At 40.0% G+C, this 23,076-nt stretch overlaps 1 protein-coding gene across 2 annotated transcripts in view; it reads right to left on the bottom strand.

The window, feature by feature from the left end:
• DCP1A (decapping mRNA 1A) overlaps positions 1-23,076 on the bottom strand; it is a 63,010-nt gene that overhangs the window by 13,960 nt on the left and 25,974 nt on the right. The window contains exons 4-6 of one of the 2 annotated variants that reach the window (XM_068557737.1): positions 18,907-18,973; positions 14,010-14,148; positions 6,995-7,108 (exon numbers count right to left, since the gene is read on the bottom strand). In XM_068557737.1, coding sequence (XP_068413838.1) covers positions 6,995-7,108; positions 14,010-14,148; positions 18,907-18,973 — 320 coding nt within the window. The remainder of the gene's footprint in view (positions 1-6,994; positions 7,109-14,009; positions 14,149-18,906; positions 18,974-23,076) is intronic. The other variant, XM_068557738.1, reaches the window with a different exon arrangement.

Here is a 23,076-nt window from a genome sequence, read left to right as displayed (position 1 = left end):
TACCATAACACTTGTTGGCCTTTTGTGTATGTTATTTGGAGAAATGTCTATTCAGCCCTTTGCCCATTTTAAAAATTTATTTATTTATTTATTATTTTTTGGCTGCACCATGCAGCATGCAGGATCTTAGTTCCCCGACCAGGGACTGAACCCACGCCCACTGCAGTGGAAGCTCGGAGTCTTAACCACTGGACTGCCAGGGAAGCTCCCCCTTTGCCCATTTTTGAGTTGGGTTAATTCCTTTTTTACACATCATGTTTAGAACAAAATGGTGAAGACTGCTTGGCAAAAGAAGTGCTGGAAAACTACACTAATTCTTATTCATTAATGCAAATTATGTAGTTTATTTTTGCCACGCCACACGGCATGCAGGATCTTAGTACCCCAACCAGGGATTGAACCTGTGCCCCCTGCAGTGGAAGCGCGGAGTTCTAACCACTGGACCGCCAGGGAATTCCCAATTACGTAGATCTTAAGCACCATATTCTTTTATATATATGTGTGTATATATATATATATATATATATATATATATACATACACACGCACAAACCAACATTTAGACATACCTACTTTAAAAAACACAGACCACATTGGGACTATCTTGCAGAAACTTAAGAGTCTTTTCCAGGGAAGAATACTATTTTATGTTATAAGAAAAGGAGCAATCAAACAATAGGACATGGAGAAGCTCACCATGAAATACACCTTAGGCTTCATAAATGACACGATCCAGGTAGCAATTTTTACCTATCTAGTGGAACACAAATCAACTTTTGAACAACTAACATTACCCACATTTACATGTGGAATGTTTCTACACTTACACTTAAAAACTGGTATCTCTAGGGACTTTCCTGGTGGTCCAGTGGTTAAGAATCTGCCTTCCGATGCAGAGGACATGGGTTTGATCCCTGGTCAGGGAACTAAGATCCCACATGCTGCGGGGCAACTTAGCCCACGCGCTGCAACTGAGTCTGCACGCCGCAAGGAAAGATGCCACATGCCACAGCTAAGACCCGACAGAGCCAAATAAATAAAAAATAAAAAAAAAAAAAAAAAAAAAAAATCACCTTCCAAGACGATTAGAATGGTGAATGTCTTATGGTGCTTGATGATAATGTTTATTTCAATATAGAAAAACACGGCTTACTTTGAAGTATAAATTTAATAAATATTTACTGAATTAATACATATATCTAAGACTGTTGAAAAAAACTGGTATTTTTTTTAAAGTCTCTCTAAATCCTCCGTTAAAAAAAAAAATATATATATTTATTTATTTTCTTTCTTTCTTTCTTTCTTTTTTTTTTTTGGCTGCGTTAGGTATTAGTTGCTGCACACAGGATCTTTGTTGAGGCATGCGGGATCTTTCGTTGCAGCACGTGGGCTTCCCTCTAGTTGTGGTGTGCAGGCTGCAGAGCGTGTGGGCTCTGTAGTTGTGGTGCGAGAGCGGGCTCTAGCGTTGAGGCACAAGAGCTTGGTAGTTGTGGCGCACAGGCTTGGTTGCCCCACAGATCTTTTTTTTTTTTTTTTTTTTTAAGGAATTCCTTTATTTTTATTATTTATTTATTTTTAGCTGTGTTGGGTCTTCGTTTCTGTGCAAGGGCTTTCTCTAGTTGCGGCAAGTGGGGGCCACTCTTCATCGCGGTGCGCGGGCCTCTCACTATCGCGGCCTCTCTTGTTGCAGAGCACAGGCTCCAGACGTGCAGGCTCAGTAGTTGTGGCTCACGGGCCTAGTTGCTCCATGGCATGTGGGATCTTCCCAGACCAGGGCTCGAACCCGTGTCCCCTGCACTGGCAGGCAGATTCTAAACCACTGTGCCACCAGGGAAGCCCTGCCCCACAGATCTTAGTTGGGATCTTAGTTCCCTGACCAGGGATTGAACCTGAGTCCCCTGCATTGGAAAGTGGATTCTTTACCACTGGACCACCAGGGAAGTCCCCAAAACTGGTATTTCTAATGGTACGAAATCTACTTCATATTAAAAAATGGGACTTCCCTGGTGGTCCAGTGGGTAAGACTCTACACTCCCAATGCAGGGCACCCGGGTTTGATCCCTGGTCGGGGAACTAAATCCTGCATGCATGCTGCAACTAAGAGTTCGAATGCCGCAACTAAAAGATCCCCCATGCCTCAGTGAAGATCCTTCGTGCCGCAACTAAGACCTGGCACAGCCTAAATAAATATAAATAAATAAGTAAATAAGTAAATAAATAATGAAACCATATGGTAGAATGCTGAATTCTGACGGCAAAAGCAGCAGAAAGTTTCCAATTTCTCCATGCTGCCTCCCTGCAACTTCTGCCAGGCCAGAGACAGATTCTCAGACTTTCTCTGGAATAGGGTGTGTGGTAAAGCTTTAGGGTTTCAGAGGTATCTCACATGAGGCAGAATAAATGAGGTTATGAGGGCAATAAGAGTTATCATAGACAGAACGCTCATTACACATGAGGCCCTGTGCTACACACTTTACACGCATTACTCTATTAATCGGTGAGGGCAGTACTATTATCATTGCCATTTTATAGATGATGACCAAGTACAACAACAGAACCAGACTCCAACCTAGTTCTAACAAGACAGTCCATATTCTTAACCATTATGCCACCATACTGAGATGTCCATCAAGCAGATGATAGGTTACCTACTCAACTGAATGGTGATATGATCCTCTGGGGAACAGAGGTGCAGCTAAGACTTGAATAACTAAGAGGTGGATACAAGTCAAAAGGTACGAACTTTTGGAAATATGTAACTGGCTGAATCAGTCGCAAGAGGCTGAGTGGGCACAGCACGCGTCTCCACACAAACTCCCCAAAGCTTTATAGTCTCTGAGTTGGACAGGACCCTCTCTACACTTCTCTGCCTCTGATAAGAAAAACTGGCTGCATTCCTCTAGTAGCTGGGCTTATTTATTCATGGATTCATCTTCCATCATCCATAGAAAAGGTGAAATTGTATTTACTCATCTTTAAAGACTGGATTCTGAGTTCTGTAATGCCTCACTTAAATCAAGATTTAGTCTGACCATGCCCCTGGGAAATGGAATTCAGTGAGTGACACCATGTACGGTACTCAAAAAAATTCTAATAAACTGTATCAGGGGACTTCCCTGGTGGTCCAGTGGCTAAGACTCCGAGCTCCCTATGCAGGGGCCCCGGATTCGATCCCTAGTCAGGGAACTAGATCCCGCATGCCACAACTGAACATCCCGCTTGCCACAACTAAAAGATCACACGTGCTGCAGTGAAGATCCTGCGTGCCACAATGAAGACCCGGCACAGCCAAATAAATAATATTAAAAAAAAAAACCCCAAGAAACAAAACAACAACAACAAAACTGTATCAGATTTTCCATTGTTCCTTCCTCACCCCATAGCTCTTGCTGTTTAGAGAACTTCATATTTCTGTTTGGATTTATTGTGTCCATGTCAGATTTCCTACCTGATAGTGCCCTGGGCACACTAGAAGATACGATTATTCTTAACCACAGGAACCAAAAAAACAATACTAAACAAACTAGGGAAACAGTCCCAAAGGAATTTTAATAAGTGAATTATGAAACTGAAATAAAATTTAATACTATTAAGGCTTGACAGCATTACTTGCTCCTCAGCACTAGATGGCAGTGTTTCTAAACCAACATACAATCTGCATGGAGGGCCGATTATGGATTTTTTTTTTTTTTTTTTGCATCCAATCTCAAGATATTTATTAGATTTGTAGCAATTGTGCATTTGGGCTTAAGGGAACAATAGTGTTCTTAAATATATAAATATTCTCAATACATTTATATTAAATAAGAAGTTCTAAAATTCTAAAATAACTTTAAATCCCAATAGCAGGGCTCAAAGTCTGCCCTTTTAGTTAATTGGGACAGGTAAATGAGTTTGAATTCCGATCTGTCTGGCAGCATTCTGCCAAAAGTCTGACTTTTTTTTTCCATATACAGAGCTTTCTTTTTTTTTTTCATTTAAATAAATTTATTTTATTTATTTATCTTTGGCTGCATTGGGTCTTCGTTGCTGTGCGCGGGCTTTCTCTGGTTGCGTCGAGCGGGGGCTACTCTTCGTTGCGGTGGGCGGGCTTTCTCTGGTTGCATCGAGCGGGGGCTACTCTTCGTTGCGGTGGGCGGGCTTCTCATTGCAGTGGCTTCTCTTGTTGCAGAGCATGGGTTCTAGGTGCACAGGCTTCAGTAGTTGTGGCATGCGGGCTCAGTAGTTGTGGCTTGTGGGCTGTAGAGCACAGACTCAGTAGTTGTGGTGCACGGGCTTAGTTGCTCCGTGGCATGTGGGATCTTCCGGGACCAGGGCTCAAACCCGTGTCCCCTGCACTGCCAGGCGGATTCTTAACCACTGCGACACCAGGGAAGCCCCCAGAGCTTTCTGAAGTTGTAGCCATTTTCAGAGAGCGTAGACTGCACAGCCGCCTCGAGAGAACTTTACTGAACCCCGATTATGGATTTTAGCTAATTTTAGACATGGCTCTGACAATATCCAGATCTCAATATTTTACAAAATGCTGTCACTTTGGCTATAAAATGGAGTTTTTGGGGGTCCATTTCTTCATTTGGATCTCACAGTAAGTCTGTGAGTTAGGCACTGCAAGAATCCTTAATCCCATGATTCAGAAGGAAAGGGGAAGTGACTGGCCCACTGGCTGATAAACCAGACCAGAAGGAATCTGCTCCTTCCCTTGCCGCCTCTCTTAACATACATTTTGTAAAAATTAAATTTTATATAGCACTACTTTTTTCTTTGATTTTTTTAAAACACAGCATTGCTTCTAATATATGTTTGACCTTCAGGATCCTAAGTCCAAATACAGTAAAAATGGAGGAAAGGAATGTGGTACACAAAATGTGGTTTAACTGAATTACCATCTACATACCTAAAAACTTTATAGATACATTGCTGATGGGAATGTAAAATGGTACAGCCTCTCTGGAAAACAGTATGGCAGGGCAGTTTCTTATTAAACTAAAACATGCAATTACCAAACTACCCAAATTTGCACTCTTGGGCATTTATCCCAGAGTAAAGGGAATTTATGTACAAAAACCTGTATACAAATGTTCATGGAAACTTTATTCATAATAGTCCCAAACTGAAAACAACTCAGATGTCCTTTAACAGGTTAATGGTTAAAAATGTTAATTCCACTCAGCAATGACAGGGAACTATTGATATACATAACAATTTCAATGAATCTCCAGGAGTTATGCTGAGTGAAGAAACATAATCCCAAAAGGTTATATATTGTATGATTCCATTTATAGAAAATTCTTGAAATGACAACATTACAGACCTGGAGACAGATTAGTCACTGCCAGGGGTTAGGGATGCCAGAAGAAGGCTGGGAGGGTGTGACATGTAAGTTAGCGCGGTAACAAAAGGGCAACACAGAGGATTCTTGTGGTGATGGAAGTCTTCTGTATCTTGACTGTGGTGGAAGACATACAAAGCTCTACATGAGATAAAATTGCATAGAACTAAATAAACACATGCGCATACACACAAATGAATACGAATAAAACTGAGGAAATGTGAACAAGATGGGTATATTGTATCAATATTCTGGTTGTGATATTGTACTGTATTTTACAAGCTGTTATCAATGGAGTAAATGGGTAAAGGGGACATGGATCTTTCTGTATTATTTCTTACAACTGCATATTAATCTATAATTATCTCAAAATAAAAAGTTTAATTAAAAAACTATGGTTTTCTGGGACTTCCCTGGTGGTCCAGTGGCTAAGACTCTGTGCTCCCAATGCAGGGGGCCCAGGTTCAATCCCTGGTCAGGGAAGATCCCACATGCCGCGGAGCAACAAAGCCCGTGTGCCACAAATACTGAGCCTGCTCTCTAGAGCCCGTGTGCCACAACTGAAGCTTGTGCGCCTAGAGCCCGTGCTCTGCAACAAGAGAAGCCACCGCAATGAGAAGCCCGCGCACCACAACAAAGACCAGCCCTGCTCGCCGCAACTAGAGAAAGCCCGTGCGCAGCAACGAAGACCCAACACAGCCAAGAAAAAGGGTGGTGAGGGACTTCCCTGGTGGCGCAGCGGTTAAGAATCCTCCTGCCAATGCAGGGGACACAGGTTCGATCCCTGGTCTGGGAAGATCCCACATGCCGCGGAGCAACTAAGCCCGTGTGCCACAACTACTGAGCCTGCGAGCCACAACTACTGAAGCCCATGTGCCTAGAGCCTGTGCTCTGCAACAAGAGGAGCCACCGCAATGAGAAGCCCGTGCACCACAATGGAGAGTAGCCCCCACTCATCACAACTAGGGAAAGCCCACGTGCAGCAACAAAGACCCAATGCAGCCAAAGATAAATAAATAAATAAATGAATAAATTTATTAAAAAAATAAATAAATAAAATAAAATAGGGTGGTGAGAGAGGCTCTCACTTTTATGGAAGACACTAGAGATCTGAAGGAAGAAAGGAAGCAAGCTACTTCTAGGAGGGAAGTCTTTCAGGCCAAGGGAACTGTAATTGCAAAGGCCTGTGCTGAGGCAGGGGCATGTGTGGCACATTTGCAGAAAGGCAGAAAAGCCAATGAGGCTGGGAGCAAGGCAGAAAGATAGAGGATGAGGCCAGGGTTAGGGGGGCCAGATCAGGTAGGGGCTTGTGAGCCACTGCCATGACCCTGGCTTTTATTTGAGTGAGATGAGATACCACTGGAGGAAGGCCATGATCTAACTGATGTTATACCAGGATTACTTTGGCTGCTGGGTTAAGAATAGGGGAGGGAGTGGCAAGGGCAAATGCTGGGAAACCAGACAGGAGGCTACGGCAAAATCCAGATGAAAGACAGTTACATGGACCAGGGGATATGACATGAGAGGATGACATTACGTTGCTGCCTGTACATACATACTCTGACAGATGAACAACAAATCAAACTTGTACTGCATTAAAATCCTTACAAAATGTTGACTCTGTTAGGTTACCTTGGATAAAGTTAGGGCTTTAGCTGTACAAACCTTATCTTGGGACCCGGATGGCGTCTCTTCTAGAGTCTCGGTGCTTCCCAGATTGGAGATCTGAGTACTTGGCTGTAACCCAGGGCTGGAGATATTTGAATTGCCCATCTGATTCTTAAATTAGAAGGAAAAGTATATCATGTGAAAAGCTTGCTATTCTTTGGCTCACAAAACAGCATTCAAGGTTACTAGAAACATTATTTTAAAAGTCAAGCATAAAATCCCCCCAAATGTTTGCTCTGGACCTGCATGTAAATTAACCTGTACAATAAAATTTCTAGAAAGCTGAGCACCTGATTTTAGACAACAGTGTTAGTAACAACTGTTACTTTTATAACCCCTTTAAGGAAAAGCAAGTAGCATTACTTTATCATGTACTCTTTTCCATTTTATTTTTTAAGTTAATATATGGTGAAATTAACTTTTGGAGTGCACAGTTCTATCTGTGTACCTATCTATCACCACAATCAGGATATAAAACATATTGATCACCCCCCAAAACCCCCTCGGGCTATCCCAATGCAGTCATGCCCTCCCTCCACTCCTGGCAACCAGTGATCTGTTCTCTGGCACTAGTTCTGTCTTTTTGACAGTGTCATATAAATGGAATGCTGGCTTCTTTAACTTAGCCTAATGCCTTTGAGATTCATCCAAGCTGTTGTTATGTATTGGGCTGGCCAAAAAGTTCGTTTGGGTTTTTTCCGTAACGATCTTCAAGTTTTTTAACCATTTACCTATAGGAGGACATTTGTGTTGCTTCCAGTTTTTGGTGACTATGAATACAGCTTCTACAAACATTCATGTACAGGTTTTTGTGTGGACAAAAGCTTCATTTTCTAGAGTAAATTCCTAGGAGTGGTATTTCTGGGTCATATGGTAAATATACATTTCTTCTAAATTTTTGTAATTTTATTTTTTACATTTAGATCTATTGACCCATTTTAAGTTGATTTTTGTATAAAGTGTTACATTTAGGTTGAGGTTCATTTTTTTGGACATATGAATGTACAAGTACTCTAACACCATCATATATTTAAAAAATTAAATTAAAAAGGTCTCTAGGGACTTCCCTGGTGGTCCAGTGGGTAAGACTCTGCACTCCCAATGCAGGGGGCCTGGTTCGATCCCTGGTCAGGGAACTAGATCCCTCATGTATGCCGCAACTAAGAAGCGTGCATGCTGCAACTAAGACCCAGCACAGCCAAAATAAATAAATAAATTTTTAAAAAAGTCTCTAAACATCACTATCACAGATGACAAAACATTGTAATAAAGTGTTTAAAAATTCCTGTTAACTTGTATCTTTGTTCTTAGAAAGAATCCTAAAAAAATGATCACTAGATGGACATGGAATTTAGAAACTAAGCTATATTTAGGCTATATAATCAAGCATCTAGTGAGCATTATCTGTGTCAAAATAGATACCAAAAACAGTTTAGAACAGTCAAGGGACCGGACTTTTTAAAAAAAGAAGCCCCAAACTTTAGTTCAGAGACAGATTAACTTTCTTGACACCATACTATAAAGATACGTGCCTAGTGCAGGAGTAGGTACTGAATGTGAAATGAGTGGATAATACGCATTTTTTTCTATTCAAATGACTTAGTCCTTGTATTATTTCAGAACACCATTTACTCAATGTTACCCATTTAGGCAGAGGTGAAATAGTCTGTGAAAGCTTATGAACTGTCTTATCTTCTAACATACCTCTTTGTGCAACACCACCATCAACCAGTATCAACACCTTATGGGGAATACTTGGAACTGAATTGTATTACAGAAAATATAATGGGTTGGCCCAAAAGTTCGTTCCGGTTTCTCCACAAAATGTTACGAACTTTTGGGCCAACCCAATATAAAATGAAAACACTGCTCACAACAAGTTCTTAAGATGGAAGGTGTAAATGTTCAGGAGTATCTTTAAAATTGGCAGTTTTCACATAAAAATCCTGGCTTGTCATTTTCAGAGAAAAGCTGAATAATGTGGCACACCAGCCCATTTGGTAACGACTGGCTATAGCTGAGCTGCAACTGACCAGATGACACAGGGACAGGCTCTCTGTTGGTTTTACTTCCACTCTGGCCCACTGTGGGCGCCACTGTGGCCCACCTGGTTTTGGGACATGTGAGTCTGCAATACTTACTTCATGAGCTATAAGATGGGTTGTACTTTAAAAGGTTTCCAGAACTTCAAATATTTTCTTACACTTATGCAGGGCTGTTCTTGGAACGTTTGTTTGTTTGTTTATTTATTTATTTTTGAGGGTTTATTTTGGGTTTGTTTGTTAATGATAGTAACCAGTATTCATAAGAATTGGGGGAAATGGACAATCAAAAACAAACTTTTTTTTTTTTTTTAATTTTGTTTTTGGCTGCGTTGGGTCTTCATTGCTGCGCATGGGCTTTCTCGAGTTGTTGTGAGCAGGGGCTACTCTTTGTTGCGGTGCGCGTGCTTCTCATTGTGGTGGCTTCTCTTGTTGTGGAGCACAGGCTCTAGGCACGTGGGCTTCAGTAGTTGCAGCATGTGGGCTCAGTAGTTGTGGCCTGCGGACTCTAGAGCGCAGGCTCAGTAGTTGTGGTGCACAGGCTTAGCTGCTCCGAGGCATGAGGCATCTTCCTGGACTAGGGATCGAACCCGTGTCCCCCGCATTGGCAGGTGGATTCTTAACCACTGCGCCACCAGGGAAGTCCCACAAACAAACTTGGGAAGATAATTTTACGGTATTTGGTAAAAACCTTAAAAATGTCAAAATCCTTTGATTTACCAATCCCATTTCAAGTAACTTATCTTAAGAGAAAATTAATGCTAATTAATAACAAGACAGCTACAAAGGTATACTTCTGAGTTCTCAAACAGAATTAGAAAAATCTAGGATATTGTTTATATAAGGCACAGAAATAAAAATATACAACTATTAACATCACAGTTTGCTTTTTCAAAAGCTTTTCATTCTACCAAATGAACTCTCCCAGGGACTCCCTGTGAGATGAATACTGTCACAAAAAGATACTGTTCTTTGGAAAAAAGATAGGTTACAAAAAAGTTAATGAAAAAGTAGTTTTAAAACTAGTTAATAAAACTGTGTACTTAAATATTATCACACACATTGGGACATATTTAGACAAATTTGTGGAAGGATAAATAACAAGGCATTAGTAGCAATTATTTCTAGGTGGTGGAATTATTTTTTTTTCCCGTTTATTATAATTTTAAAATATAGGACTTCCCTGGTGGCGCAATGGTTAAGAATCCGCCTGCCAATGCAGGGGACATGGGTTCGAGCCCTGGTCTGGGAAGATCCCACATGCCGCGGAGCAACTAAGCCCGTGTGCCACAACTACTGAGCCTGCGCTCTAGAGCCTGCGAGCCACAACTACTGAGCCCACGTGCCACAACTACTGAAGCCCGCACATCTAGAGCCTGTGCTCCACAAGAGAAGCCACTGCACCGCAACAAAGAGTAGCCCTCGCTCAATGCAACTAGAGGAAGCCCGCACACAGCAACGAAGACCCAACGCAGCCAAAAAATAAATAAATTTATAAGGAAAAAAATAATAATAATTTTAAAATATAAAATTTTCTATAATTAATATGCACTGCTTACATAATAAGAAAAATAATAGTGTTCCTATTTTTTTAAGAACAAAAAAATCCCTCTGGGTTAAAAAAATTTTTTTGGCAATTACACTAAAACAAACAAAAAGTCCCTACCAAAATCTAGGATTACATCCTGTGGCTAGATGTGACTCAGAATGGGCCAACCTTAGTCAAGGCCTGTGTTTCAGCTATCTTTCTTTACGTTAAAAACAGGAAAGTTGGGGGACTTCCTAGTGGTCCAGTGGGTAGGACTCCACACTCCCAATGCAGGGGGCCTGGGTTCGATCCCTGGTTGGGGAATTGGATTCCACATGCATGCCGCAACTAAGAGTTCGCATGCCGCAACGAAGAAGTCCGCATGCCGCAACGAAGAAGTCCGCATACCACAACTAAGAAGTCCACGTGCTGCAACTAAAAAGATCCCACATGCTGCAACGAAGATCCTGTGTGCTGCAGCTGGGACCCGGCACAGCCAAAGTGAATAAATAAATAAATAAATAGATGAATAAATAAATACAAAAAAAACCCAGGAAGTTGGTTGAAACAAACTACTATAGGACTTGGGGAGAAAATGATTATTATAAAGTATTTTTATTTTCAAATAGTCTCTATTAGAAATTGCTCACTCAAAAGTCTGGAATTTCCAGACTTCCCTGATGGTCCAGTGGTTAAGAATCCATCTCGCAATGCAGGGGACGCCAGTTCGATCCCTGGTTGGGGAACTAAGATCCCACATGCCACAGGGCAACTAAGCCTGCACTTCACAACTAGAGAAAAGCCTGCACACCACAACAAAGCAGAAGAGCCTGTGTGCCGCAACTAAGACCCGATGCAGCCAAAAAAAAAAAAAAAAAAAAAAAAAAAAAAAAAAGTCTGGAATTTCATTCACTGTATTATATACACTGGACAGGGGAGATTTAGAATTGGGATTAAATTCCATCACTGAGGCCTAGCTTGTACCCCTGCCCTTGAAATTATCAATCTCCCAAGTCTCTACCTAAAGATAAAGGGTCCATCTGGAACAATCGGCACCAGAGAAGAGCCCATCCAGGGGCCACTGCTAATACTAACCCCATTTGATTAGATGATAGGCAAGTGCAGACAAGAAACGAAACTCTTGTTTAAGGAAGCACCACCTATTTATGGACGGTTTTCAAAAACAGAACATATTATGAAGTAAATATCAAAGATTTAACTAAATTCCCAAAGGTTTAGTCTTAATCCAACCACAGAAATTTCATTTATTCCACACCATGGAAGAATTTTCTTTACAACAGTAATTATTGCACTTTCCATATTTTCTAGTTTTGCAATGTTTATTAACTAGAAATCGTGTCAGATTTTTATTCTGCTCATGTGACCTAGAGTTCCTTTACAGCTCTGTGTAGAAAAACAAGGCTTTAGTTCTTTCTTTCCTTTGGAGATTACTCGCTTCTCAGCCTGAGGGGGAAGGCGGGCCATCTCCTGGAGTGTCTGCTCTAGTGTACAGCGCCTATACTTCCTACCCTGTGTGGCACCTTGATCTACTCATCACTGGGAACAGGTGACAGAGCTCGGAACTTATTAGTTACTTGTTGTCAGAACACCAAAAGGTCTCTATAAAAACAGAACAAGGTATCTATGTAGATAACCCATATCTCATTAAGGATACAAGAGGGAATTTATGGTAACATATGGTAACCTAAAAGTTCAGAAATGATTCTTGAAATTAATCTCACCTAGTTTCCTAAGAATCAAGGAATTCATTATAGAGATGACTGCTTTTCCTATATTAATTTTCACAGACCCACAAATTCTTCGTAATTCTCTATGAGACACTGAGGAATTTGGTATAAACTGAAACTTCTCATGGGCTCTAATGTACATTTCTCTACCCAGGAGGTGGGACCTTTGGTGTTTGAACATAGAAGATCTGTTGTAGTTTATGGTGAATATTACTGTTTTTAATTACGGGCAACTACCTTCTAGAGCACTGCTTCCAAAGTTTGTTCCCCGAACTCTAGATTCTTGAGATGTTAAAGGGTAGTATGTGAAAAATGGTCCTGTAGTCAAGTCAATCTGGAACTTGGGGTTACTGTTTTGTTTATTGTGGGACCTCTCAGAGTCTTGAGCACTGTAAAGCCCCAAGAAGACGGGGGAGGAGAAGCCATTCTAACAATGTTTTCTTAACTCATTTGACCAATTAGAACCTCTTTTCAAGGACCACCTGCTGACAATGTAGAGGCTAGTGTCAGAGAACTGTTAGGGGAGCTACCGTCTTAGTGTTTTTCACACCTTGTTCCTTGAACTTTTGGTGAGGTGAAGATTAAACAAAAAAAGCTTAACTTAACCCAATGTCAGTAAAGAGTAAGATGACAATTACAATTCTGCTGAAACAAAGTGCAGCAGTGGAAACCTTCCACCTCACTCCAATGAAGCCTGGGGCTTTGAAGTGCTGATGTCAGGTGAAAAGCCAGGACAGTTCCAAAGCCACAAGGTTTGAAGACCACTGAGGAACTGCCCACTGCTTGGCACATAGTGGACAGTTCATAAGTATGTATTGAATAAATTAATGAATGCACCACAAATTCCGTTTAATTCAACTTTGGGGAGAAAATGTTATCGATTAACTTTTAAACTAAAATACAGGCAGGGGCTTGCCTGGTGGTCCAGTGGCTAAGACTCCGTGCTCCCAATGCACGGGGCCCAGGTTCGATCCCTGGTCAGCGAACTAGATTCCACATGCCACAACTAAGACCCGGCACAGCCAAATAAATAAATAAACAAATAAACATTAAAAAAAAAAAACAAAACCCAGGGAATTCCCTGGTGGTCTAGTGGTTAGGACTCTGCAGTTTCACTGCTGAGGGCCTGTGTTCAGTCCCTGTCGGGGAACTAAGGTCCCACAAACCATGTGGCGAGGCTTAAATAAATAAATAAATAAACAAACTAAAATACAAAACAGAAAAAAAAAAAAGCATTCTAGAAAAGCCTCTCATTTGGGTAATATTCCAAAAGGTGCTTAATGAGGGCTGTGCACCTAGCACCAATTACAGATCATAAATATATGCTTCGGTATTACAGGGTGCAAATTATCAGAGTACTTTTCAAAAACTACATAAATTCCTAAGACCTAGCAGAGCCTGCAGGGTGGAAGAAGAGGCGTAAAACCTTTCCAGAACTACCTGCTACAGGCTAACTCCTGCAGTCCAAGATCGTTTTCTCCCACAGTAATTTTACAGGAATAGAAAAAGAGCATTCTAAATTTTCTGAGGTAAGAAAATGTCTTTCCTTATCTTTTAGGCTTAAAATTATAAGACATGTTTTCTTTTTGAACGACTTATTCCCGCTGGCCCTGGAGGTGACTTCCCCAGCCCACGAGCCCCCCTGCAGGTCTCCTCCTCCCTTTACTTCTCCCACTCAGCATGCAGAGTCTCACCCTCTCATACTCATCCTTGGCTCTGCTTAGCATCTCCAGGATGTCGATGGGCCTGTGGTCACTGCAGCCGTTGGCCTGGCTGGGACTCTGCTTATCCCGAGCTGCTTGCTGGGACCGCCGTGTCTCCTCTTCTACCACGCTACAGGAGGAGAACCAGGTTTTAGAAAGACCTCTTTTGATACAATCTGACCCAAGAACTCTTTTGGTGTCCATCTTCCAAGGATACAGGAAGAATGCCACATGGTAACACCGTCCTCACAATACAAAACACAGAGCCTCAGTTACCCCATCCCAGGAGTATACGACTACCTACTTCACCACCTCACTCACAACAGTACCAACCAATATATTTCACTGTCAGAAGGCCAAAAATACAGAATTCCTTTCCAGAGTGGGTAGAAGTAGGTACCCTGAAAACTCTACTGAATTATCTCATTATCTCTCTCTCTTTTTTAAAAGTATCTCAAAATCAGTCAAACTAACTGGTGAAGTAAATTTGAAAATGGACAATGCCACCAAGACAAAGGAAGGCTGCATAGTTGAACAACCCCTGTGGAGAGTGTGTATTGATAATGGGGTAGCAAGGAGAAAGATTAGCTTCTTGAAAACGGAGGTCTCGGCGAATCTTCAAAAGTTAAGGATGGCACTACAAGCAAACAAAAGATTTCCCTTGTTCTCTCCTTAAAAAATCACTAAGTGGGTGACTGAGGTTAGGGTGATTGTGGCGATGCTCTTTATTTTGATTGGTGCTGCTTAAGCTAATTCTGCCCTTGAAAATATATAAAGCATGAAAAGGCAAGGTCTAAGTCGAGGGTTGGGGTCTTCAAATCTATCTGAGGGGTTTCATTTCTTAGGAACATCCTCTCTCCCCTGCCACATATTAAAGTCTGAAGCAGTTATAGCAAAATGTGAGAAACTGAAAGCTGGGTGGTGAGCACGTGGATATATTATTGTTTCTTATATTTTTCTTCAAGCTTGAAATAAAAGTAATAAATTTTAATAAGGCAACTAGTCTTTTTTTCTTTTAAAGATCCATTCAGGTTTCAATCCCAACTGTAATGAATAGGCCTACCTGCCATGGGATATTATGGGTACAGTCACAACTTGATAATCATATTAATTGAGAACTTTCAGACAGTGATGATGACAGGCAATAAAACAATTCAGTAGCAAAAGGTTTGTTTTTATGGACTAAGAGGAGTAGGTCAACAACAGGCCACCCAGTGTCAGCTTACTGCTTTAAAACAGCCTGTCCAGGAACTCCCAATAGTGTGTGTGGGATGGTTCTTTTATTTGAAAATACTGGGTTAAACAACATTAAACAGATTTTTTTTTTAAACAGCAAAAACATTCTGAGTTTTTAACATGCTAAAATGTGTTATGATTCTCCAAGGATGGGCTTACAGATTTCCCCAAATTTATTTGACCGTAGAATCTTCTCTTGAAGCAGGATTCTTATTTGGAAAATGCTGCTTTAAGGTAATGGTGTCGTTTCTCTATTTAGATTCTTACAGCTCTTAATAGGATTATTATTTATAAAACAAATGTAGAATCATGGACTTGATGGCAGACTGAAAGAAGACAGGCATGTGATATGAGGATCAGACCAATTAGAATAAATATTGTTTCATTTATATCCATACTGGTAATCAACTCTTGGGAAAGAAATACTGTATTGTGACAACTGTGAGGCCTGTTGCAAAGGAAAAAAAGACTGGAGAGATATACATTGGTTATTTCTTGATGGTAGGTTACAAGCAATTTCGCTTTCTTTTTTTGTACTTCTCTTCATTTTCCATAATTAACAGGCACTCTTTTAATAATAAGAAAAAAGAGTACTATTAAAATTGACTAATTAGTTAATACTCAGTTATAGGCCACATCAGCCTGAATCCACCTTCTTGCTCTCCTACATAGCTTCTCAGTTCTTATTAACACCTTTTGGAATAAATCAATTTTTTACTTGAAGAATTTTTATTATATTGCAGCTGTCAAAATAGTGATAAGAACTAGATTTAACAGAATGGGCAATAACGGGCACATATATTTAGATGCACAATATGCCCAAAAGAATTTTACCTGTATTTCTGGTTAAGAGAGGTGATATTCTGAAATATGTAGCAAATAGAGGCTGTATGCAGGCAAAGTTAGAGCAAAGGAAGATAAAGTAACCTTTTTATCTTCGGTGACCAGAACACCATTTATCACAAAGTTAATGTTAACATATTAGGTATTCTCTTCAGCCATAAATAGGCCAGACACTTGAAAACTCACTATCAACAGTTTCACGAGGGCATTCACTAATCAGTTTCAATACCACCCCTGCTTCTAGTAAAACAAGCTTAAAGCTTAAGCAAATGTCCCTCTTTTGGGCATTTCTAGTGAAGGAACCCTGAATGTCCTTCTTTTTCCTTTCTGCTTTCCGTTTCTACTTCCTCATCCTATTTCTAGGCTCAATACAATAGTTTCAGATAGGCCTTCAGTCTTCTGCTTTATCTACATTCTGAAGTCTTGCCTTAGGTGTACCACCTGCCCTGAGAGAGAAAAAAGCTCAAAATGGTTTCCTGCAAATAGCTGTTAGTGCTGCAAAAGCCAAGTTCTCTCACTTTGGGCCCAAAAGCTCTCAATCTGCAGGAGAAAGTCTATATATTAATATATTCCAAAGCATAGATATTTAAGAAAAATATTCTGGATTTCAGGACAATCAAGAATCAACAAATCTTTGTCTTCTAAGTTATCAGAAGCTGCCTCTGCTGTCACTTTCAAAACTACAAAATAGTCAAATAAATGGGTTTGTAAAAAAAGTTTATTATCTTTTTTTTTTTTTTTTTAGAGAAAAGTTGTTCTAAAAAGAAAGTCTGGTTCTAGAGAGCCAACAACACATTTTCAAATGAATGACACAAGTTCATATGGAACAATGTCCTTGGGGTGCACACAGTAATAAACATGGCCTGCCAGTGGCTCATAGCTACAGCAAACAAAGCAGGAAGCAGATAAACATCCACTTGAGACATGTTAGCAGTCCTGGACTAAAACATGGCCTTAGCCATGTGCACTTCTTTTAAAATGCAAATATACCTGGAACTGAGATTTTGGGCCTAATTATTTACACTTTTACAAGAATTAGTTTAAAATTAGACTGTTAAAAAGAAAATTAATACTGTTTCCCCCCAAGCATGTAGGTAAAAACCTTGCAGGAGAGCAAAGGGAATTTTGATTTGACAGAGGGGAAAGAGAGGTCTGCATTTCTGAGGAGATTCAGGCAAAAATTGCAAAGGAAACATAAGTGCACCGGAACTCGCTGCCCACTGCAACAGTTTGTCCAGAGCTCTGTAGCACCTCAGGCCCCTCTAGCACCTAAGTGTCTTGGGCTCCCAGAAACCAGAATGGCCATACCAGCAATACAGGTAAGCCACATGAGGGGTGGCTTCTGTGCGCCAGTCTGAGAAAGGTCGATGAACCATCGCTCAGAACATCAATCCAATGAAAATTACTTTCCAAATTCCAAGATTCTGGTTTATAAGAACTCTCCTGGAACATAATACATTAGAGGATTGGGGACTACTAAACCTAGAATCTGTGTCAAAAATAAGTTCTCTTAAAGGAAGTAGCCACGGATGTGTGCAGAAGTTCTCTATCAGTTACTGAACACAGTTCCACCTGCTACAGTGGAAATCTGGAGAGAACCTAAGTCAGATCCACTGCATGTGGCGGTTAGGCTGTGCACTGGATATAGAGGATACCCTCTGGAGCTAGGCAGTTCAATGGCTCTAACCACATGTTTAACAGTTAAATTATGATCTGTCTGCAGGACTGAATACAATGCAGTCGTTATAAATACTAGAATGCCCTGGAAAAATGCTGTTGACATGAAAAGTAGGATGTACAGTATGATCTTACTTTTGTAAGTGTAAAGAAAAAAGTGTTGCTTGCCATTCCAGTTCAAGAAACATCAAGCCTATAGCTACTGCAGTTGCCCACAGAGAGTGCACCCTGAGAGGAATTCAGAATGGAGAAAAACAGGAAACATTCTGTGCTTTGGATATACTGGTCCTTAGATTAAGATGCATATCTAAGGAATCATTTCAATGACCCCAGATTCTTGCATCTTCCCATACATAGAAAAGCACGAAAATCATCAACTTGAGATGTCTGTCCTTTGCTATTGGCAGTAATCTTTTGATGCTTGACTACATGTTTTTCTCAGCAAGAAAGTTCATATATCCTCATTCTTCTGGCACTCCATTCTCTAGCTCCCTGGTTTTTTCTTTTTAAAGTATTTTAAAATTCTTGTTACTATTGCTGAGGGTCATATTTTGAATTCTTTTTTTTCTTACCTTTTTGGTTTAAAAACAAAGTGGTCTTTAGCTGGTTTCAATTATGTAAATATATTTTTTCCTATGGTATTTTCCTCTTGGTGGTAACATCTTGAGTAGATGATTTTTTTCTGATGTATATATATAAAAAAAAAGTTCATATATATCCTGGCTCCTCCTTTACCTCTTGGAAGCAGTTCCTCAGAGCTCTCTGAGAGGCCATCTCCCAGGCTATAGCGCTCAGTAAGGTCACTGAATAAAAATTAACTCACAAATTTTATGTTGTGCATTGTTCTCTCAGTGGACATAAGAAACAATCACACACATCAACCCAAGGTACACGTAAAGAAAAAGACTGGAATGAAACAGACAAAAACAGTAATGCTAGTAGTAGTAGGATTATAGATAATTTTAGATTTCTTTAAGCTTTGCTGCCTTTTTCAAAACTTCGACAGTAACAGGAAATCAGGGGAAAATAGCATGAGTTAGTGGACTCCAGTAACAAAGAGAAAGGGGAAAAGTCATTTTTTCATCTCCCATATATCACTAATTAAATCTGTGGTGTAAACAGAAATACTTACTCGGCCATGAGTTTGGCTATGCGGTGACAGTCATTCTTGTCATAAAACCAGATACTGTATATTGACACTTGAAAAACAAAGAAAAAAAAGATAAGGGGAAATGAGGTTTCAATACTTGGGTAATATGTAAGTAATATATTATCACCATAAAATGTCACAGAATTTACCATGAGGACCTCAAACTGTTAACAGTTACTCTAAATAAAAAAAAAAGCCTCCCCGCAAACTGTTTAATAATAAAATTATTAATAAAATTAGGACAGCTAAAATATTCAGATGAAAATTGCAAAAACAGTTGGTTTTAGACATCATTACCAGATCTCATCGAGCTTAAGATGCCACTAAAGTACAAGATAAACTATTATTTTATGTATTATCAAGAAAAAAAAATGCTGCCAATTAAACTAAGAATTAACATTGATTGTGTGGAAAGGGAACTCCTACCATTCCAGTAAATATGGTATGTTGCCCTTGCCTGCCATCAAGCCATCAGCCACTGCAGCACCCCCCCAACCCCCCATGGTGAGCCCTAAGGCAAATTCAGGATGGAGATGAACAGCAAACATTGTGTGCTCTGGATACTGGCCCTAGATAGTTGCATATCTAAGATGCCTATCTAAGGAATAATTTCAATGAGCCCAGACCTTGCATCTTCCCGTACACACAAAAGCACAAAAATCATTAACTTGAGGTATCTGTTTTTTGTGATTAGCAGTAATATTTTGATGTTTCAACTACACATTTTCAGCAAAAACTCCTACTTATCCTGGCTCCTCCCTTACCTCTTTGGAGCATTCTTCAGAGTTATCTGAGAAGCTATCTCCTGGGCAACAGTCCTCAGAAAGGTCTCAATAAAATTTAACCTGCAACTTTTAGGTTTTGTTTTTCTTCACTTGATAATTGTAAAATGCTTTCCAAATTGATAGTCAAATGTGGGGAAAAAGGTGTCTTAATCGTTGAAAACCATGTTCCAAAACCAAACACCAGAACCTTTATGAGTCTCTTGAAATTTAAAAATATAAAATTAATACCATGTTACAGTAAAAACAAAGCTTTAAAAAACAAACACCAACTCCAGACCCATCCTATGATCGACTCTATTCACACGTGAAATGGAAGTGCCCAGGCTGAGCTCCATCTCACACTTCTTTTCCAATCTTTTATTCCCAGTATGGTGATTACCACTAAAAAAGCCCCCACAAAACACTGAATAATAAACAAGTTCCTGCTGTATAGCACAGGGAACTATATTCAATATCCTGGGATAAACCATAATGAAAAAGATAATAAAAAAGAAGGTATATATGTATATAGCTGAGTCACATTGCTGTACAGCAGAAATGAACAACATTGTAAATCAATTATACTTCAATAAAAAAATAAAGAAAAACATTGGTGAATGGATAAATGAACTTTATTATACAGATGACTAAATATAAAACTACTGTAAATACTTTTTTAAAAAAATTAATTAATTTCTATTTATTTATTTTTGGCTGCATTGGGTCTTCCTTGCTGCACACGGGCTTTCTCTAGTTGTGGTGAGCGGGGGCTACTCTTCGTTGCGGTGCGCAGGTTTCTCATTGCGGTGGCTTCTCTTGCTGTGGAGCACAGGATTCAGTGGTTGTGGCATGCGGGCTCAGTAGTTGTGGCTTGCGGGCTCTAGAGCGCAAGCTCAGTAGTTGTGGCGCACGGGCTTAGTTGCTCCGCGGCATGTGGGATCGTCCTAGACCAGGGCTCGAACCTGTGTGCCCTGCACTGGCAGGCGGATTCTTAACCACTGTGCCACCAGGGAAGCCTCAGATACTTTTTGAATTTATTTTTTTACTTTAACTTTTAATTTTTATACAATTTTTAAAGGTTACTTTCCATTTACAGTTATTACAAAATTTTGGCTGTATTCTCTGTGTCGTACATATAAATACTTTCTGGATAAGGTAGATATACTGAATATATACGTCAAAATAAACATAGGGATAGGCATGGCTCATTGCTACCATGTGCACCCACTGTGACACAGCACATCCCAGGTTGCACCCCCTTTCATACTTACTGTGACTCTCTGGCACAGGAAGGGCAGATATGCTTTTATTTTTTTAAATTAAGCTTTTAGTTTTGAAATAATTGTAGCTTAACATGCAATTGTAAAAAATAAACAGAGATCCTGTGTGCCCTTTAATTTGTTTCTTCCAGTGGTAACATTCTGTAAAACTATAACATAATATCACAGCCAGACTACTGACATTGATACAATCAAGGTACAGAACATTTTGGGACTGCCCTGGTGGCCAGTGGTTAAGACTCTGCCCTTCCAATGCAGGGGGCCCAGGTTTGATCCCTGGTCAGGGAACTAGATCCCACATGCATGCCACAACTAAGAGTTCGCATGCCACAACTAAGGAGCCTGGAAGCCACAACTAAGGAGCCCACCTGCTGCAACTAAGACCCAGCAAAACCAAATAAATATTAAAAAAAAAAAGATACAGAACATTTCTGTAGCCACAGGGATCCCTGTTGACCTTTTACTGCCACACCCATCTCCCTTGGTACCCCTCCCCCATCTCTGACCCCTGACAAGCACACTAATCTGTTCTCCATTTCTATAATGTTGCCATTTCAAGAATGTATTATAAATGGAATCATAGAGGATGCAACTTTTTGTGACTGACTTTTCTGTCTCAACATAATTCTCTGGATATTCATCTAAGTTGTTGCTTGCATCAATAGTATGTTCCCATTTTTTGCTGAATAGTATTTCATGGTATGGATGTACTAGTTTATTTAACCATTTATCCACTAAAGGACATCTGGAGTGTTTCCAGTTTTTGGCCATTATGCAAAAAGCTATGTTCGGGTATAGGTTTTTGTGAACCTAAGTTTTCATTTCCCTGGGTTAAATGTCCAAAAGTACAGTTACTGAGTCACAGTAGTTGCACGTTTTTTAAAGAGAAGCTGTTAAACTGTTTTCCAGTTTTACAATGGATGAGCCATCTAGTCTCTCTGCATCCTTGCCAGCATTTGTTGTTCTATTTTTAACTTTATGCATTCTGATAGGTGCATAGTGGTATCTCATGGTGGTTTTAATTTACATCTCCCTAATGGCTAACGTTACTGAACGTCTTTTCATGTGCTTGTCATCTGTATATCCTCTTCAGTCAAATGTCTGTTTATGTCTTTTACCCCACTGGACTGTTTTTTAAACTGTTGAGTTGAGAGTTCTTCATATATTCAATATACCAGTCCTTTGTCAGACTTGTGGTTTGAAAATATTTTCTCCTTTGTCTGTAGTTTTTTTTTCATCCTCTTCGTGAGGGCCTTCCAGAGCAAAAGTTTTTAATTCTGACAAGGTGCAATTTATGAGTTTTTCCTTTTATGGATTATGCTTTTGATGTCAAGTCTAAAAAACTCTTTGCTGACCCCTAGATTCAAAATTTTATCCTGGGCTTCCCTGGTGGTGCAGTGGTTAAGAATCTGCCTGCCAATGCAGGGGACAAGGTTTCTAGCCCTGGTCCAGGAAGATCCCACATGCTGCAGAGCAACTAAGCCCGTGCACCCCAACTACTGAGCCTGCGGTCTAGAGCCCGTGAGCCACAACTACTGAAGCCTGCATGCCTAGAGCCCGTGCTCCGCAACAAGAGAAGCCACTGTGGTGAGACGCCCATGCACCACAATGAAGAGTAGGCCCTGCTAACTAGAGAAAGCCCGCGAGCATCAATGAAGACCCAAAGCAGCCAAAGGTAAAATAAATACAATAAATAAATTAAAAAAATTTTTTTATCCTGTGTTTTTTCCCTAAAGGGTTTATAGTTTTACATTTAAAATGGTGATCCATTTTGAAGTTTTTTGGGGAAAAAAAAGGTTAAGGTTCTTTTTTTCTTTTTTGGTGCAACTGTTCCAGTATTATTTGTTGAAAATGCTCTCTTCTATTGAGAAATCTTTTGTACCTTTGTCAAATATCAGTTGGGCATATTTGTGTGTGTCTTTTTCTGGATTCTTTATTCTGTCCTATTTATTTGTTTATCCCTCTACCAATACCACATCATCTTGATTACTGCAGCTATATATAGGCTTTAATATTGGGAAGAATAATTCCTCCCACTTTATGCTTCTTTTTCCAAGATTGTTTTAGCTTCTAGGGTCTGTGTCTTTCCATATAAATTTTAGAATAAG

Source organism: Eschrichtius robustus, chromosome 12 (assembly GCF_028021215.1).
Source record: "Eschrichtius robustus isolate mEscRob2 chromosome 12, mEscRob2.pri, whole genome shotgun sequence".
Classification (NCBI taxonomy): Eukaryota; Metazoa; Chordata; class Mammalia; order Artiodactyla; family Eschrichtiidae; genus Eschrichtius; species Eschrichtius robustus.
The sequence above is the reverse complement of the archived record's forward strand: the minus strand, read 5'-3'. Positions and strand labels throughout refer to the sequence as shown.